The sequence below is a fragment of the Podarcis cretensis genome, assembly GCF_951804945.1.
Source record: "Podarcis cretensis genome assembly, chromosome: 1".
NCBI classification, from domain to species: domain Eukaryota; kingdom Metazoa; phylum Chordata; class Lepidosauria; order Squamata; family Lacertidae; genus Podarcis; species Podarcis cretensis.
This window is the reverse complement of record NC_137170.1, coordinates 29,349,228-29,362,675: the sequence shown is the minus strand read 5'-3', so window position 1 is coordinate 29,362,675 and position 13,448 is coordinate 29,349,228. Positions and strand designations below refer to the sequence as shown.

At 43.2% G+C, this 13,448-nt stretch overlaps 1 protein-coding gene across 13 annotated transcripts in view; it reads left to right on the top strand.

Annotated features, from left to right (window-relative positions):
- Nucleotides 1-13,448, top strand: part of NRXN3 (neurexin 3) — a 1,235,498-nt gene that overhangs the window by 906,714 nt on the left and 315,336 nt on the right. For all 13 annotated transcript variants that reach the window (XM_079988538.1, XM_079988533.1, XM_079988539.1 and 10 more), the window contains one exon: nucleotides 2,788-2,969. In XM_079988538.1, coding sequence (XP_079844664.1) covers nucleotides 2,788-2,969 — 182 coding nt within the window. The remainder of the gene's footprint in view (nucleotides 1-2,787; nucleotides 2,970-13,448) is intronic.

Sequence of the window (13,448 nt, the reverse complement as noted above, 5' to 3'; positions counted from 1 at the left end):
GCATATAGCATTAACCACATTCCTAGGTGACTCAGTCCAACTAACAAGCACACTTAGGGAAGAGCTAGACATGCTGCTCAACACAGGGCTGAAAATGGCAGCCTCATGTCTCTCTCTCCTTACAATGCTTAGACAGACAGAATTTCATTTCTCCGCATTTCTCTGCCCTGCCAGTGATGTGCACAAAGGGAAATGCATGATGTGACAATGCCATGCCATGAGCAATTTGCCTAAATGCTCAGGGAAGAGATGGGAGAACTTGGCACTGTCTACTGTTTTAGGCAGCAGTTGCAGGTCAAGCATCACAGTCTACTTCTACCACGAATGTTACTAGTGAAAAATGTCCTGGGGCAAAGGGCACATGCAAGGTATTGCAAGTGGGAACAGCTCATCCGATGCTTTAGAGTCACACTGCCAGCCATCTGTTTCATGCACTGATTTACACCGTGTAATGTTGTGAGCTGGCATAATGCGAAATGTAGTAGCTTACTAATAATTGAGGACAGAAGATCGTTGAGGGCTCCGTCATTCAAAGAGGACTGTTTGAATTACCTGCACATCGAGAGAAGCCCTGTTAATTCATTATTAGAGACAGCGCTAATTAATACAAAGAGATGGTTTGTGTTATTGTGGCAAGCAGACACGGCGTAAACATTGCAGAAGTCTTACGCCCACCGCAGTAGAATCTAGGAACAATCTTGAGGCTAGGCAAAGGAAGACATTGCAAAATGATGAAGCCTGTATAGCAACAGTTACAAAGAGTAATGGGAAGTGTTTAAGAAGGCATAAAGGTGCTAATCATAGGGAATGGATTAGGGACACAAAAAAAGCAAAGCAGCTGAAGGAAATTGGAGTACAAAATGGCAATGATAATTATTTAAATGAGATAGGCTGTTTTGGGAGGGGGGAAGGCTAGGTAACAATGTGAGAAGAACTATGCTGGATCAGACCAAAAGTTGACCTAGTTCAGCATGTGATTTCCTCCTCTGGGATGCCCCAAAGCAGGTCATGAAGGGAACAAATCCTGTTGTGTTGTTGTTCTTATCCTCCTCAGCAATTGGTATTCAGTGACACAGGCTGCATTCAAATGGCAGTTTGTTCCATTTTCATGATGTTTCTCTAACAGTTAAGTTCTGAATTATATTTGAGCTTTTGTGGGAGTCATAAAGCCAAGGCAGAGGCTTGTAAATACTGCAGGGTGCCCCCTGACATTCCTCTGGGCAATGATTACCTTATATGGTGACGGATGCAATAAAAGCCTTGACCAGATGAGGTAACAGAAGACTTTGGGAAAACGGCCATGCGGCTGGGAGGACAAAGGATAAATAAAAGTTGCCGGAGGAGAGAGGTTGGACGGAGCTGCCCGGCCATTATGAAAATACTCTCTGCCTCATTGTGTCTTCTTTCTATGCTATGCTAAGCACCATCTATGACGGCAGGATTCCGTCAAGCTTTCACACAGCATAAAAGCCACTCCTCATTTCTGTGTTATTTGATTCCAGAAAAAAACAAATAATATGGGAACAAGCACCAAATATGCATTATATTCCACAATACTTCCGGAAGTGGCTTTCACATGATGTGAAAACTCAAATATAATGTGGAAATTAACAGTTTGGGAAATGCCCTGAAATGAATTGGGACTTAATTCCAGTTAAACATTCAAAATATTGAGCTGTTCATGAGTCTTATTTTCTCGGCCGGATATTCTGGCCTCTTGCAAAGCTTTGAGAAAAGGAAGTCATCCCCTACCTTTCTATATCAGTCATTGGAAGGCAAGTTATTTCTCCAGATCATGCACTGAACAACCACACCTTATCTCCATGTGCAGCTAGCTGGTTGATTCCCATGGATGTATTGTTAACTGAATTGGGGGTTTTGTTTTTCTTTAGAAGCAACACAGCTTCTGATATTGCTCTGACTTGTGTTAGTGATAATGGAATCATGGGTGCATGATAAAACCTACTAGCTGTCTTTATTGCAAATGCTTCTTGTCTTTAGTTGGAGATGGGTACCTGAAGCACAGATTAACTAAATGGGTACAGCAAAGCCTATCACCTGTGATTTATCTTTCCCTAAAAGGAAGTACCACTTATCTGTTTGTGGTTCCCTTGTTAATCCCATGCACGTTCACTTAGGATAACCAGAAATAGCATGAATATTCATTTCAACAGTGCTTGGAAGGCGTTTATTCTATTCTAAAAGGCATAATAATCTGCATAGCAAAAGCTCTTTTAGGCAAAGGCAGAAAAGTCTACATTCAGTGATGGGATTGGCTGCTGGTCAGAGATTTGATGGACTTGGCAAATGTATATCCTCCCCCCCAATTAAAGCCTTTCTGGTCTTCCTTCCCTCCAGGTAAGGGAAGTTATATGGCAGATTCACCAGTCAGGAGCTGCAAACTATAATATGCCAGGCTCTGTGGGAAGATTTTAATGTACATTTTAGAGATGTGGAATGAATTTCAATGCAAAAGAAGCCTAACTGGGTTGTTCATCACAATATATAAAAGGCTTTTAGAGACGATGCATTATCTGCCTTGTGCTATTATGCAGTAGAGTCTGAAAATGTTCATGCATATCTCTTTAGCGTTTGCTTTGTTATTAATTCATTTTGTTCACAACTTTAATTCAGGGTGACACAGTCCCCACCCCACCCCCTAGGCCTTGGACTTCATCACTCTCACAAATGGAATATCGTAGTTAGACACAGTGTTATCTGCTACAATTGCAATGCTACTGCAACTGGGTAGGCTAACTCGTAGATTTCTCTTGTTCTGTTTTGAAGCTGGTGCCACATATATATTTGGGAAAAGTGGAGGCCTCATCCTTTACACCTGGCCAGCAAATGACAGGCCCAGCACGAGGACGGACCGCCTTGCTGTCGGGTTCAGCACAACAGTGAAAGATGGCATCTTGGTTCGGATCGACAGTGCGCCTGGCCTTACTGACTTCCTGCAGCTTCACATAGTGAGTACAAGACTCTTGACCTTTCTGTTCGCCTCACTTCCTCTGCTGGCTTTGCTCCATTTTCTACAAACCAGGAGTATTAGCAAAAGACAAAAAACAACCCCTAGACACGTACACACTTTAATCTAATTGGCCCAAAGAACAGCACATAGGAATAAATACACAATATCCGAGCCATGCAGAGAATTTGTGATTGGATTGAATTGAATACTGCCATTTCCCCACAGTTATCGTAATTCTTTATAAAGTGTTATAACTGTGCGCATCAGCCTATAGTTGCTGTACTAGTTGGGGGTTTGATTTGGTTTACTTGTTTTTGGTTATTCTTTTTTCTTTTTAAAGGTATACACCACCTTTCCACAGTTCGGTGCTCACTCCATGGAAATGCTCTGCATATTTTAGAGCCTTGGCAGCTGGTGCCTATAGAGTTGGTGGCTGTGTTTGCAATGGCTGCCGCCCATATATTGAGTTGGAATGACAAGATTGGCAAAAACAACCTACATGGTCTGTTATTTAGATTAAGACTTCAGTGATATTTCTTTGAAATCAGCAAGTGGCCTAAAATGGTTTTGATACAAAATTCTGATTTGGTAACGTGTGTACAGTGTGTTGGACCTAGCGGCACAGTGGGAATATATACTGTTTATTGTTTATCCAATGAGATCGATTTCTTCTTTGTCCTAATCTATCAGATGAGAGCAGTTGCAACAAATCTGGTTTTATGTGCAACGGAATCCTATATAGCGTCAGCTTGATTGGGTGATAAATCATGGCTTGATCATGGATTCCCAGTGAGCTGCATATCTGAGGGTTCAGTATGCCATCTTAGTTGGACAAATTTAAGGTTGATTTGTTAGCAGTCCTATACATGTTTTAACTCATAAATAAAATGCACTCAATCAATTGGCCCTTACTCCCAGGTAAGTGTGCACAGGATTGCAACCCTAATTCATGTAACCTCATGTAGATAAGCATGTTATCAGTGTATCCCTTTATCATGATGTTGTGCATAATGTATATATATATATGCATAATGCACCTATTATGCTTATAGAATCATAGAACTGTACAGTTGGAAGGGCATGGTTTATTTTGAGGCAGAAGGCAACCAAATAACCTAAGCCCATTAATTTTCATGGGTTAGTTCTGAGGATCCCACCAGTGAGGTTTGCAGAGCCTAGTTGCTCATATCAGCTGCAGCAGAAAGTGGGGGCCCAAATCAGGCCCAGCAGATCCTGGACTGGTTCAGCCCTCCCTCCTCCCCACATGTGTCCTGCCTACATGTTTGGTGGGTAGTGACAGGCTGACTCTGCCAGCAGAACTGAGAAGGATATCTCCGATCAAACACCCTCCCCAGCCCGGCATAAAGAGTTCATCCCACATCTCTGCCAGTTGGGTATCATCCCATATGTTTCATGCTATTATGCCAATACAGTGGTGCCTCGCAAGACGAAAATAATCCGTTCCGCGAGTCTCTTCGTCTAGCGGTTTTTTCGTCTTGCGAAGCATCCCTATTAGCGGCTTAGCGGCTATTAGCGGCTTAGCGGCTTAGAAAAAGGGGGGAAAAGGGAAAAAACTCGTAAGACTCGCAAGACAAAAACGTCTTGCGAAGCAAGCCCATAGGGAAATTCGTCTTGCGAAGCGCCTCGAAAAACGGAAAACCCTTTCGTCTAGCGGGTTTTTCGTCTTGCGAGGCATTCATCTTGCGGGGCACCACTGTAGTGCTTATTAATTTATTCTAGGTGTATACTCTGCTTTTCAAGACAAAAGGCCTTCACAAAGCAGCTTGCAATATAGCTAAGCTTGTACGAGCACAATTTAAAGACAATAAAAAATCAATTAAGAAACAGTTCTCTAGCCGCCTCTCTTCCAGTTCTTTGCCTAAAAATAGATTTTCCCTAGGCTTAGATTACTGTGCTGTAGAAAGAATTTAGAGAAGAACGTGGATGGAACACAAGAAATATCAAAGAGGCTAAAAAGGAGGGCAGAGCCTGCCAGGCGAATCACAACAATGAAGGATAGGTTTCTGCTGTAAAAATAATAAACCTGAAAATGGGTCGGCGCATTCAGCAGGGACTGTTGTCTCAGAATTTTTGTGATCCCTCCGCAGGAGCACCTCTGTCTCTGCCTAACCCATGGGACCAGTTTGGGTCAGGTCTGGGAGAGCCACATCATCCAATGTGCAGAGTGGGGAGCAAGTGTACAGAACTCTTCTCCCTACATGCCATCCCTGCATGTGGCAGCCATCATGTTCCCATCGTTCACAGGTATAAAGTGATGAGATCTGGATAGATATCAACTAAATATGATGCTGGCTTTCCAACTCACGTTGGACATCCCTCCTTGATAACCTCCCTCTTGACATCTTGCAGACAGCTCTGGGGAATAGCCGGACGTTTATTACCACATAATTTCCTTATTTGCATACTGGTGGAGGGGAATACAAAAAGGTATCTTATTAATTTCTTTTGTAGATGTAATTTATGGAAAATCCATTTGGACTCATTTTTTAATTATGAGCCCTTTAGACACTCTGGAGATTTATGTGCTCAGGCATCTGTTTTGTATGACAAGAATCTATAACCTCTGAAACCTTTTCCCTGCTGATTTACAGTGCAGATGTGAGTGAGCTGGCAGCCCAGGGAAAATGAATGGTGCACCCTCCAGAATCACGCGGCTCATGAATTTCTAGGCATTTATGTTGTGCAGGGCTGAATCTAGAAGAGAGAGAAAGGAGAGAAGGAGAGAAGGGGGCGGGGAGAGAGTCAACTGCTTGGTGCCACAGAGAAGGCTTCTGGTGCATTTGGGTGGCACAGCCTTTTGGGATAGTAAAGAATAGGGGCAATACCCACAACATGGGTAGACTGCAAGGTTTCAACTGGGGACCAGGGCATCTGCACATGCCCTCACCTTACCTCACCACAGCTGCCACCTTGTGATTTACAGCATGTAAAAATGCTCATCGAGAGTAAACAGAGAGTGAGCGGGACAGCTGTGGCTTATGATGGATATTGTGCTGCTGATGTCTACAGGGAGAGATAAATCACCTGCCTGTGCAGTGAAGCTTTATTTTGCTGTCTTTCATTTGGGTATTTATTGCAAACTATCAGTGCAGCCCTATCTTATCCCCAGTAGAGTTATAAAAGAAGTCGATTGGCTTCAATTCCACAGATGGCTTGGGAGGGCAGGTGAAGCTTGAGGGTGGGAGTAGCCACTTTTAGCTCCTGTAATGCAGCCGACGCAAGAAAATTCCCTTCTGTGGTCTTCTGTGTGACTAGATGGAAAGGAGAACTGGAATCCTAGGTGGCAAAGAGATGCCCATAAGATGGAATTTTAGCAGGGGAAGTGTGTCATCATACATTTAAAGCACACAGCTTCTCCCCTAAAGAATAATGGGAAATGTGGTTTACCCCTCACAGAGCTACAATTCCAATTATCCTTAACCAACTACAGTTCCCAGGATTCTTTGGGGGGGGGGAGTATGTGGTGCAAGAGACAGAGAGACCTGGGAATTAGCTGAAGGCAGGAAGGGGGCCTGTTTCTGGGGTTCAGACAGTTTGCTGCCTGGTAAGAGCACTTGCCCTTGTAACACTCTGTTGTAAATAAAGCAATTGCAAAAATGGCATAAGCCTCTAATAGTCCCTCCTCCAATTTAAACCAAACTTGGTTCATGTTGCCTCTGGAATCTCCTATATTTGAGAAAGTGAGGAGACAGCATCAGCCTTAAGCTTCAAGGATGTGACCAGTGGCAGACCTTCGGCTTTAAAATTTCAGTGGTGCCCCGTGCAAGGCCAAAATTTGGCACCCCCTGCCACCTCTCACCTTCCCTTCTGCACAATTGACTCTGTTAAAGCTGTGGAAACCTGCAGGGCCCTCTAGTGTTGGCGCCCAGTGCAGCAGAACCGGTTGCACTGCCCCCAAACCGCCTCTTATTTGACCTAGAACAGTTTACATGTCTGAAACTAACCCAAACTGTGTCTGAGTGTTGAGACACAGTGATAGTTTTTAGAGTCAGCCAGTGGAATAAAAGAAACATTCAAGAGAAATTATCAATATATTCTGCTTGAGTGGTAATGGGCTATATAAGAACAGCATGGAAGTGCCTATGTTAATATTCTGTTTTTAATAATGTGACATTCAGGAAAATAGTATGTTGATGTTTATGGTTGTTTGCTTTAAGTTTAAGAGCTTTTTGATTTTGTTAGTCAGCTGTGTGAATAGAGTTGGCCTACTGAGGATATTTCAGCCTGCATTAGGGTTGCTACCTATTTTTTCTGACCCTGCTCATTCACCCTTAGGAGCAACCCAGAAATTTGGCAGGTTATATCTCTCCTGGCATGGAGATCAGGCTGGGAGCTGGGTGCACACAGCCCCCAATGTTATTCTTTGTAGCTAAGGCTGTTTGCCATTATGCCACTTCAAATTGTCTTGCTGACCCTCCAAACAAGCCTGAATCCCATCTTTGTTGCCGCTAGTACACCAGGTGTATAGCTCAGTGCAGCAGTGCAAGAAATAACTCTGTGACGCCCTGTAGCTAAAGATGATGGATTTCTGATCCCCAGCTGCATTCAACCAGCATGGAGGCTCAGTGCACTGATATGGGGATTCATTAACCACCCACTCAACAGACATCATATGCTTAAATCCTTGTGCTTCCAACTGCTGAATGCTGAAAACTTCTTAATGCTTAATGGATATATAGCAAAAGAAACTCTAAGGCTGAATTGCCACCAAGGGAAAAACTGCTGTGTTGGGCTAGTAGCTTGTGAGGCAGAGGGTTCAGGTCTGGGAGCAATGCTGGAATTTCTCCTCCTTTGGGCAAATGCGATCAGTTACTAATGGGTGGGGGAGGAATGGGTGGCTAATAATGCTACATAATTCTGTGTAATTCTGTGAAATGGTCTTGAATAGCACTGGCAATTCAACAAGGATCTTTTACTGGCAAGCTAGTTAGCTGCATTTATGTCCCTGGGAACCTCAGTGTCTGTGTGTGTGTGTGTGTGTGTGTGTGTGTGTGAGAGAGAGAGAGAGAGAGAGAGAGAGAGAGAGAGAGAGATTTATCAATGCATCTCTGTCCTAGGAAAAACCATACCTGTTGATTTCTGTCTGATGCTAGAGTTTCCACATAGCAGCTCTTTTAGGAAAGTACCAGATTGCTTAGGAGTATAATGTAAAGGATTATATTCTCTAGGAAGCCTTTCTAACCCAGGATAAACTCAGCAATTGGAGGGAGGGAGTTGGGGGGAATGGTGGAAAAGGACAAATTCTTACTAGCAACCCAGAAGTTGCAAGATCATAAAGGAGAGTAAGAGCACATTTTCTCACTGCTAAAGAGTGGCTGGGGAAACCCAGCCAGATGGGCGGGGTACAAATAATAAATTATAATAAATTATTATAAATTATTACTAAAATTGGGGGGGGGGGCGGGAGCTGAGGTAAGATATGAGTAATTCTATCCCATGTGGTAACCACAGATATTTGTTGAATATACTAAACTGCTCTCATTCAGAAGCTATTGGGATCATTCTCTCTTATCACATTAGCCAGTTCTCTTACAGTACAAAGCAAGCTGTGGAGGTGTTAAGCTTACACCTTTGCTGTAAAGTAATTGTATGTAAACTGCATGCTAAAATACAGTTCTGAAAGCACTGCTGAAGAATTCCATTGACTTCATTTGGGCTGTATGAATGTATCTGGATTGTGGCCAGAAATATTCAGGATAAGTGTATGCTTTCCCCTGGCTTCCTCTCTTGCACTTGCACAAATAATTGCCCACAAAGAGAAACAGAATTAAATTTGGCTATAATCAAAGCTTCTAGCTTCTTAGGTTTTAGTCACCACCTGCATTGCAGCATCCCCAAAAATCAAAATCCCAGCCTCGTTGCTAGTGGATGGCAGCAGGGTGCAGCAATAATTCAGTGACCACTTAAGCACCGAAAGCTGCCTTTTGGAGGAAATTAAATAGGGCAATTATTAGTTTAATTTACCCCTGGCTTGATGTCTGATGTGCCCATTGCATCAAAGGTTAACCGCTGCTTGATGCAATGTCAGACTGCATTGAAATTGTTCCAGGCCCTGATTAACTATTAAATGTGTTTTTTAAAGGCAGACTAATAGCATTAATTACTAAAAGGAGGTAAATGAAGTTCAGTCACATTAAAATCATAATATATTTACACAATGTCTTTCTTCCCATAGGGTCCTTAAAGTACTTTGCAAAGAACAAGTCCAAGGGATCCCTCTTCACTAAGATGCCATCACATTTGCAGCTCTTTAGTAACATGCAAAGAATGGCATTTTAAAATATTATCTAATTAATCCCCACAACATCTCTCCCAGAGAGATAAATACGAGTATTGTGTCTTGTCAGAAAGACAGAGAAAAGTGTGGTTTATGCGCACAGAGAGCAGTGCATTAGATTGTTGAAAGTGTGCATGTAAATGGATTTACACTGCCGTGATTTTTGATGTGCACATCACATGGATGTTTGTTTGCACTGATGTGGTCAAATCATGGCACAAATCATGGCACAAGGAGGGGATTACATTAGTGATAACACATGAAGAGCCTGCATCTTACCCTAACCACTTGAGTGTGATCCTAACATTTCTGATATTTTGAGTACCCCCAGCTAACATCATCACCCACTGCCTAGTCCTCGTATTGCAGGGAGGGGCCTCAAAACCACACACACACCAGATTTCACACACTAAATAATGGCAGAGAATGGAATTGTTTGTTCACAATATGGAGTCTGTGCAGCTGAAGCTATGATATAACTCAAGCTGCCATTCCATGTTACAAGTACCCACTATGTCCCACATTCATTTAACTCACTGGATACAACCCTTAGTTTATTTCACAGTGCAGCCTACAGCCCAGGCTATCACACCTGTTTTTGCACAGGTAACCTGAACTGCAACTTCCAGTGCATCCCCCCCCCCCCCAAGGTTTGTTTCCCACAGTCTCCTGAGTTTAAAGCATTGCAAATTTGTACTTTATTACTATCCTGCTATACGTAGTCCTACCTAGCCTATGATTTCAAGGGCCCACAATTATGGGGGAAATGAGACTAGACACTGTTGCAAAACTCCCTACAGAAGTGATCGGGGCATCCTGCCAGAGGAATCCTTTGAGGATAAGCAAAGCCTTTTGCCCACCATAGAGGGAGATTAGCTCAGCAGAGATGTGAGCCTTGTTTGCTTGCATACATAGCCAACAGCTTAATTAAACCTACCTATTTAAAGTGGTGAAAACCTTCTCATAAAACCCTCTTATTTAGTTGAAGTCTGACATTTTTGTGAAGCTGAAATCTTTTCTTAATTGACACGAGGTAAATGGAAATAATCCTTTCTTAATCCGAGAAGGGGTTGCTCTGCAGAGGTTTGGGCTGCTTTAATAAAATTGATTTACAATTCACATTCTCAGCTGAATAGGTGCAACTGTTTTTGTCGGGGGTGTGCGTGTAGACAAATAACACAGATAGGAACAAGACCTAACCACAACACTTCCTGGCTTCACATCAGCTCCTTTGGGATGACATTGCTGTCCTTGGAGATCTTTCAGACATATAGGGACAAAAGCAGGATTTGCTTAGCAAGGGAGACCTTTTGGGATCACAGCCTGGGGTGGTATAAAATGCACTAAGAGGCACCCCCCCCCTTTAGTCAACATCACAATATATAAAACATAATTGAACTGGAAAGCTTCTGGTTAATAGGAAGAGCTTGTGTTAAAACAGGCTGATTTTCTGTCCTCTCTGTTTAAAAGTTGAGACGGGTAAAACAAAAACAATTCCATTCTCTGCTGTTGTTTAGTGGGTGAAATTGTGTGTGTGTGTGTGTGTGTGTGTGTGTGTGGCTTTGCAGCCCCTCCCTGCAGTACAAGAACCAGGCAGCTCTCCTGTTTTCTTTCCCAGTTTCATATACCTGGTGCTTATTATTTGAGTGAGTTGTAGCTTCCCATGAGGTAGTTCATAATCTAGGGTAGGATATAACAGCAGCAGAGGATATTTCTCATCTGAAGCAGATGATAACACAAGTTGCTCACTTTAAGCCCAAATTTACCTCTGCTGCTCACAAGCCTGATAATAGCTTATTTTTTTTGTTATTGCTGTCAATTACTGAACCCAGAAAAACAGCCTCTTGTACATAAACCTGCAGAGTTAGAGGCAGCCTGGCAAAGAAATGAATCTCACATGCTTGCACCTTTCCCTCAGCCATATGATGATGGATGAGATGCACTTTCTTACTCTGTTGACGTGCGCTCACCACACGTTAAGGGTGTCAGTTTCTTTTACATGCGGGTCTTGACTAGTCTTCTGAAACTTAAGAAAGGAGCATAAATGAAGGCAAGTAAGAGCTGTCTGACAGTGGAACAGACTGCAATGGAATATGGTGGATTCTCCTTCACTGCAGGCTTCTAAACAGTGGTTGGATGGCCATCTGTCAGTAATTCTTTAGTTTTTATTCCTGCAATGAATTGCAACGTCTCTTAGGGTCCCTTCCAACTGTACAATTCTCTGATTCTGAGCTTCTTTCTGGAGGCTGCCTTTGACAAACCTGGGTTCTGGCACAGCCAGCCTGCCCACTACGATTTCTTCCTAGCTGCAGTAGACCCACAGTTTACATGGGGACAGCACATAAAGCCAATATCATATATAGTTGAAACACCTTGGATGCAATGGCAGCTGGGATTGCCAAAGTTTCCCCCCTGGATGCCTGCCCCCTTTTTATTTATTTATTTTAAAATAATTGACCTAGCACATAAAGCTGAATTCACACAAGTTAAATGCACGTAACCTGCATGTAATGCATGTAAGTTGTGGGTCTACTGTATTTTAACACCAGACTGAACTCGCACAGTGGGATATGGAGTACAAAGGGGAGATTGTTTCTTGGCAAATTTTGCTTATTATTTATAGTTTTAATTAATGTATTTGTATGATGCTGAATGCCAAAATAGATTCCAAAGTTTGAAATAGTCTTCTAAGTAGTTTACAAAGTGTATGCCCTGGCATAAATTTGAAGGAGCTTGTGTGGAATGTAGGCGTTGCATTGCTTCCTAGTTTGCAAAGATCATGGAGCTGAATGGGTTCATCCACTGATTAAGTTGACTCTGTCATAAATTGTAGGAGAGGCATAGTTCAGTCCATGGCATTTACACTTAGCAGGACTGAGAGAGATATTTGCGTAAGACTATGGAGAGTAGCTGCTGGACCAGAGTGTAGATCAGAGATGGGGAACCTATGGCCCTCCATACGCTGCTGAACTACAATTCCCATCATCCTTGACCATTGGCCATGCTGGCCGAGAATGTTGGGATCTGCTGTGTGGGATACCTTTAAAAACATGGAAATGGCATTTGAACATACATAATGCTGATCAGTGTGGTGCTGCTGAGTAGACATGGGAAATAAAAACAATGGTTTTAATTATTATTTTTTAAGCAGAATTATTTATTACTTTGAGTAACCTAGTCTTTTTGCCCTGACTGATCAAAGCATTCTGCTCCGCCCTAGCCCAAACTTTTTTGTTCTTAGATACATCCAATTCTGATGCATCCCACCACCTTCAGAGACTATGAATAATTCGCCTCCTGCATTTATATTGTTACCTTGAAGGTATTTATAGTGTGTGATCATATCACCTCTGAGCATTCTCCTCTTTCCTGTACTGTATAAATTTAGTTTTTTCAGTCTTGTTTTCTAAGTTTTATTCTGTAGCTACTGCACTCAATCATTTTTATCTGCTATTATTTCTCCCTAGTCCCTCATATAGTTTCCACTCTATAGAAACCTGAATTAAAGATAGAAACCTGATCTGGCAAGCTATAGGCACAGTTGGCTTCCATGATCAGCTGTGGAAGGCACACACATACTGTCAGAGCCACCCTGGGTCCCAGCTCACAAGAGACCAAAGTCCAGTCCAAGTTATATACAAAAGGTTTTATTGAAGATCATTGTCGTGATTACATCCAAACTCCGTGGCTCCACATCTGTTACCCTTAGATGTTAGAAGTCCCCTCTGAGTCCGTCCCTCCCCTGCACCAATTTAAGAGGCTTGTGCTGCTCCACCTTTTCCTCTCCTTCCTTTTCCGCAGGGTCTTCCTGCCCCCCTGTGTTCCCTCTTTCCGGGACTCCCCAGAGGCTGAGTCTTCTCCTGCCTGCTGCCCCCTCCTTCGTGCTTTAGCACCAGGCTCCTCCCCAGAGCTCTCCCCACTTCCGCGCGCCTCCACATTTGAACTTGGCGCGCGTACGTTGCTCCTGACCTTCCTTTCAACAGCCACACTGCTCCCGGTACTGCTTTCCGCCCCTTCCGGCAGGACGTCTTGCCCCGATCTCCTTCCCCCCTCTGCTCCTTGTTCTGTTCCTCCCGACACACTGGTAACTCCACCCTCTTCACTCCGTTCCGGTGGAGAAGCAGGTCTCGATCTCCAACTCCCACTGGCGGTTCCCCCTACGTTCCCCTGCTCCTGACT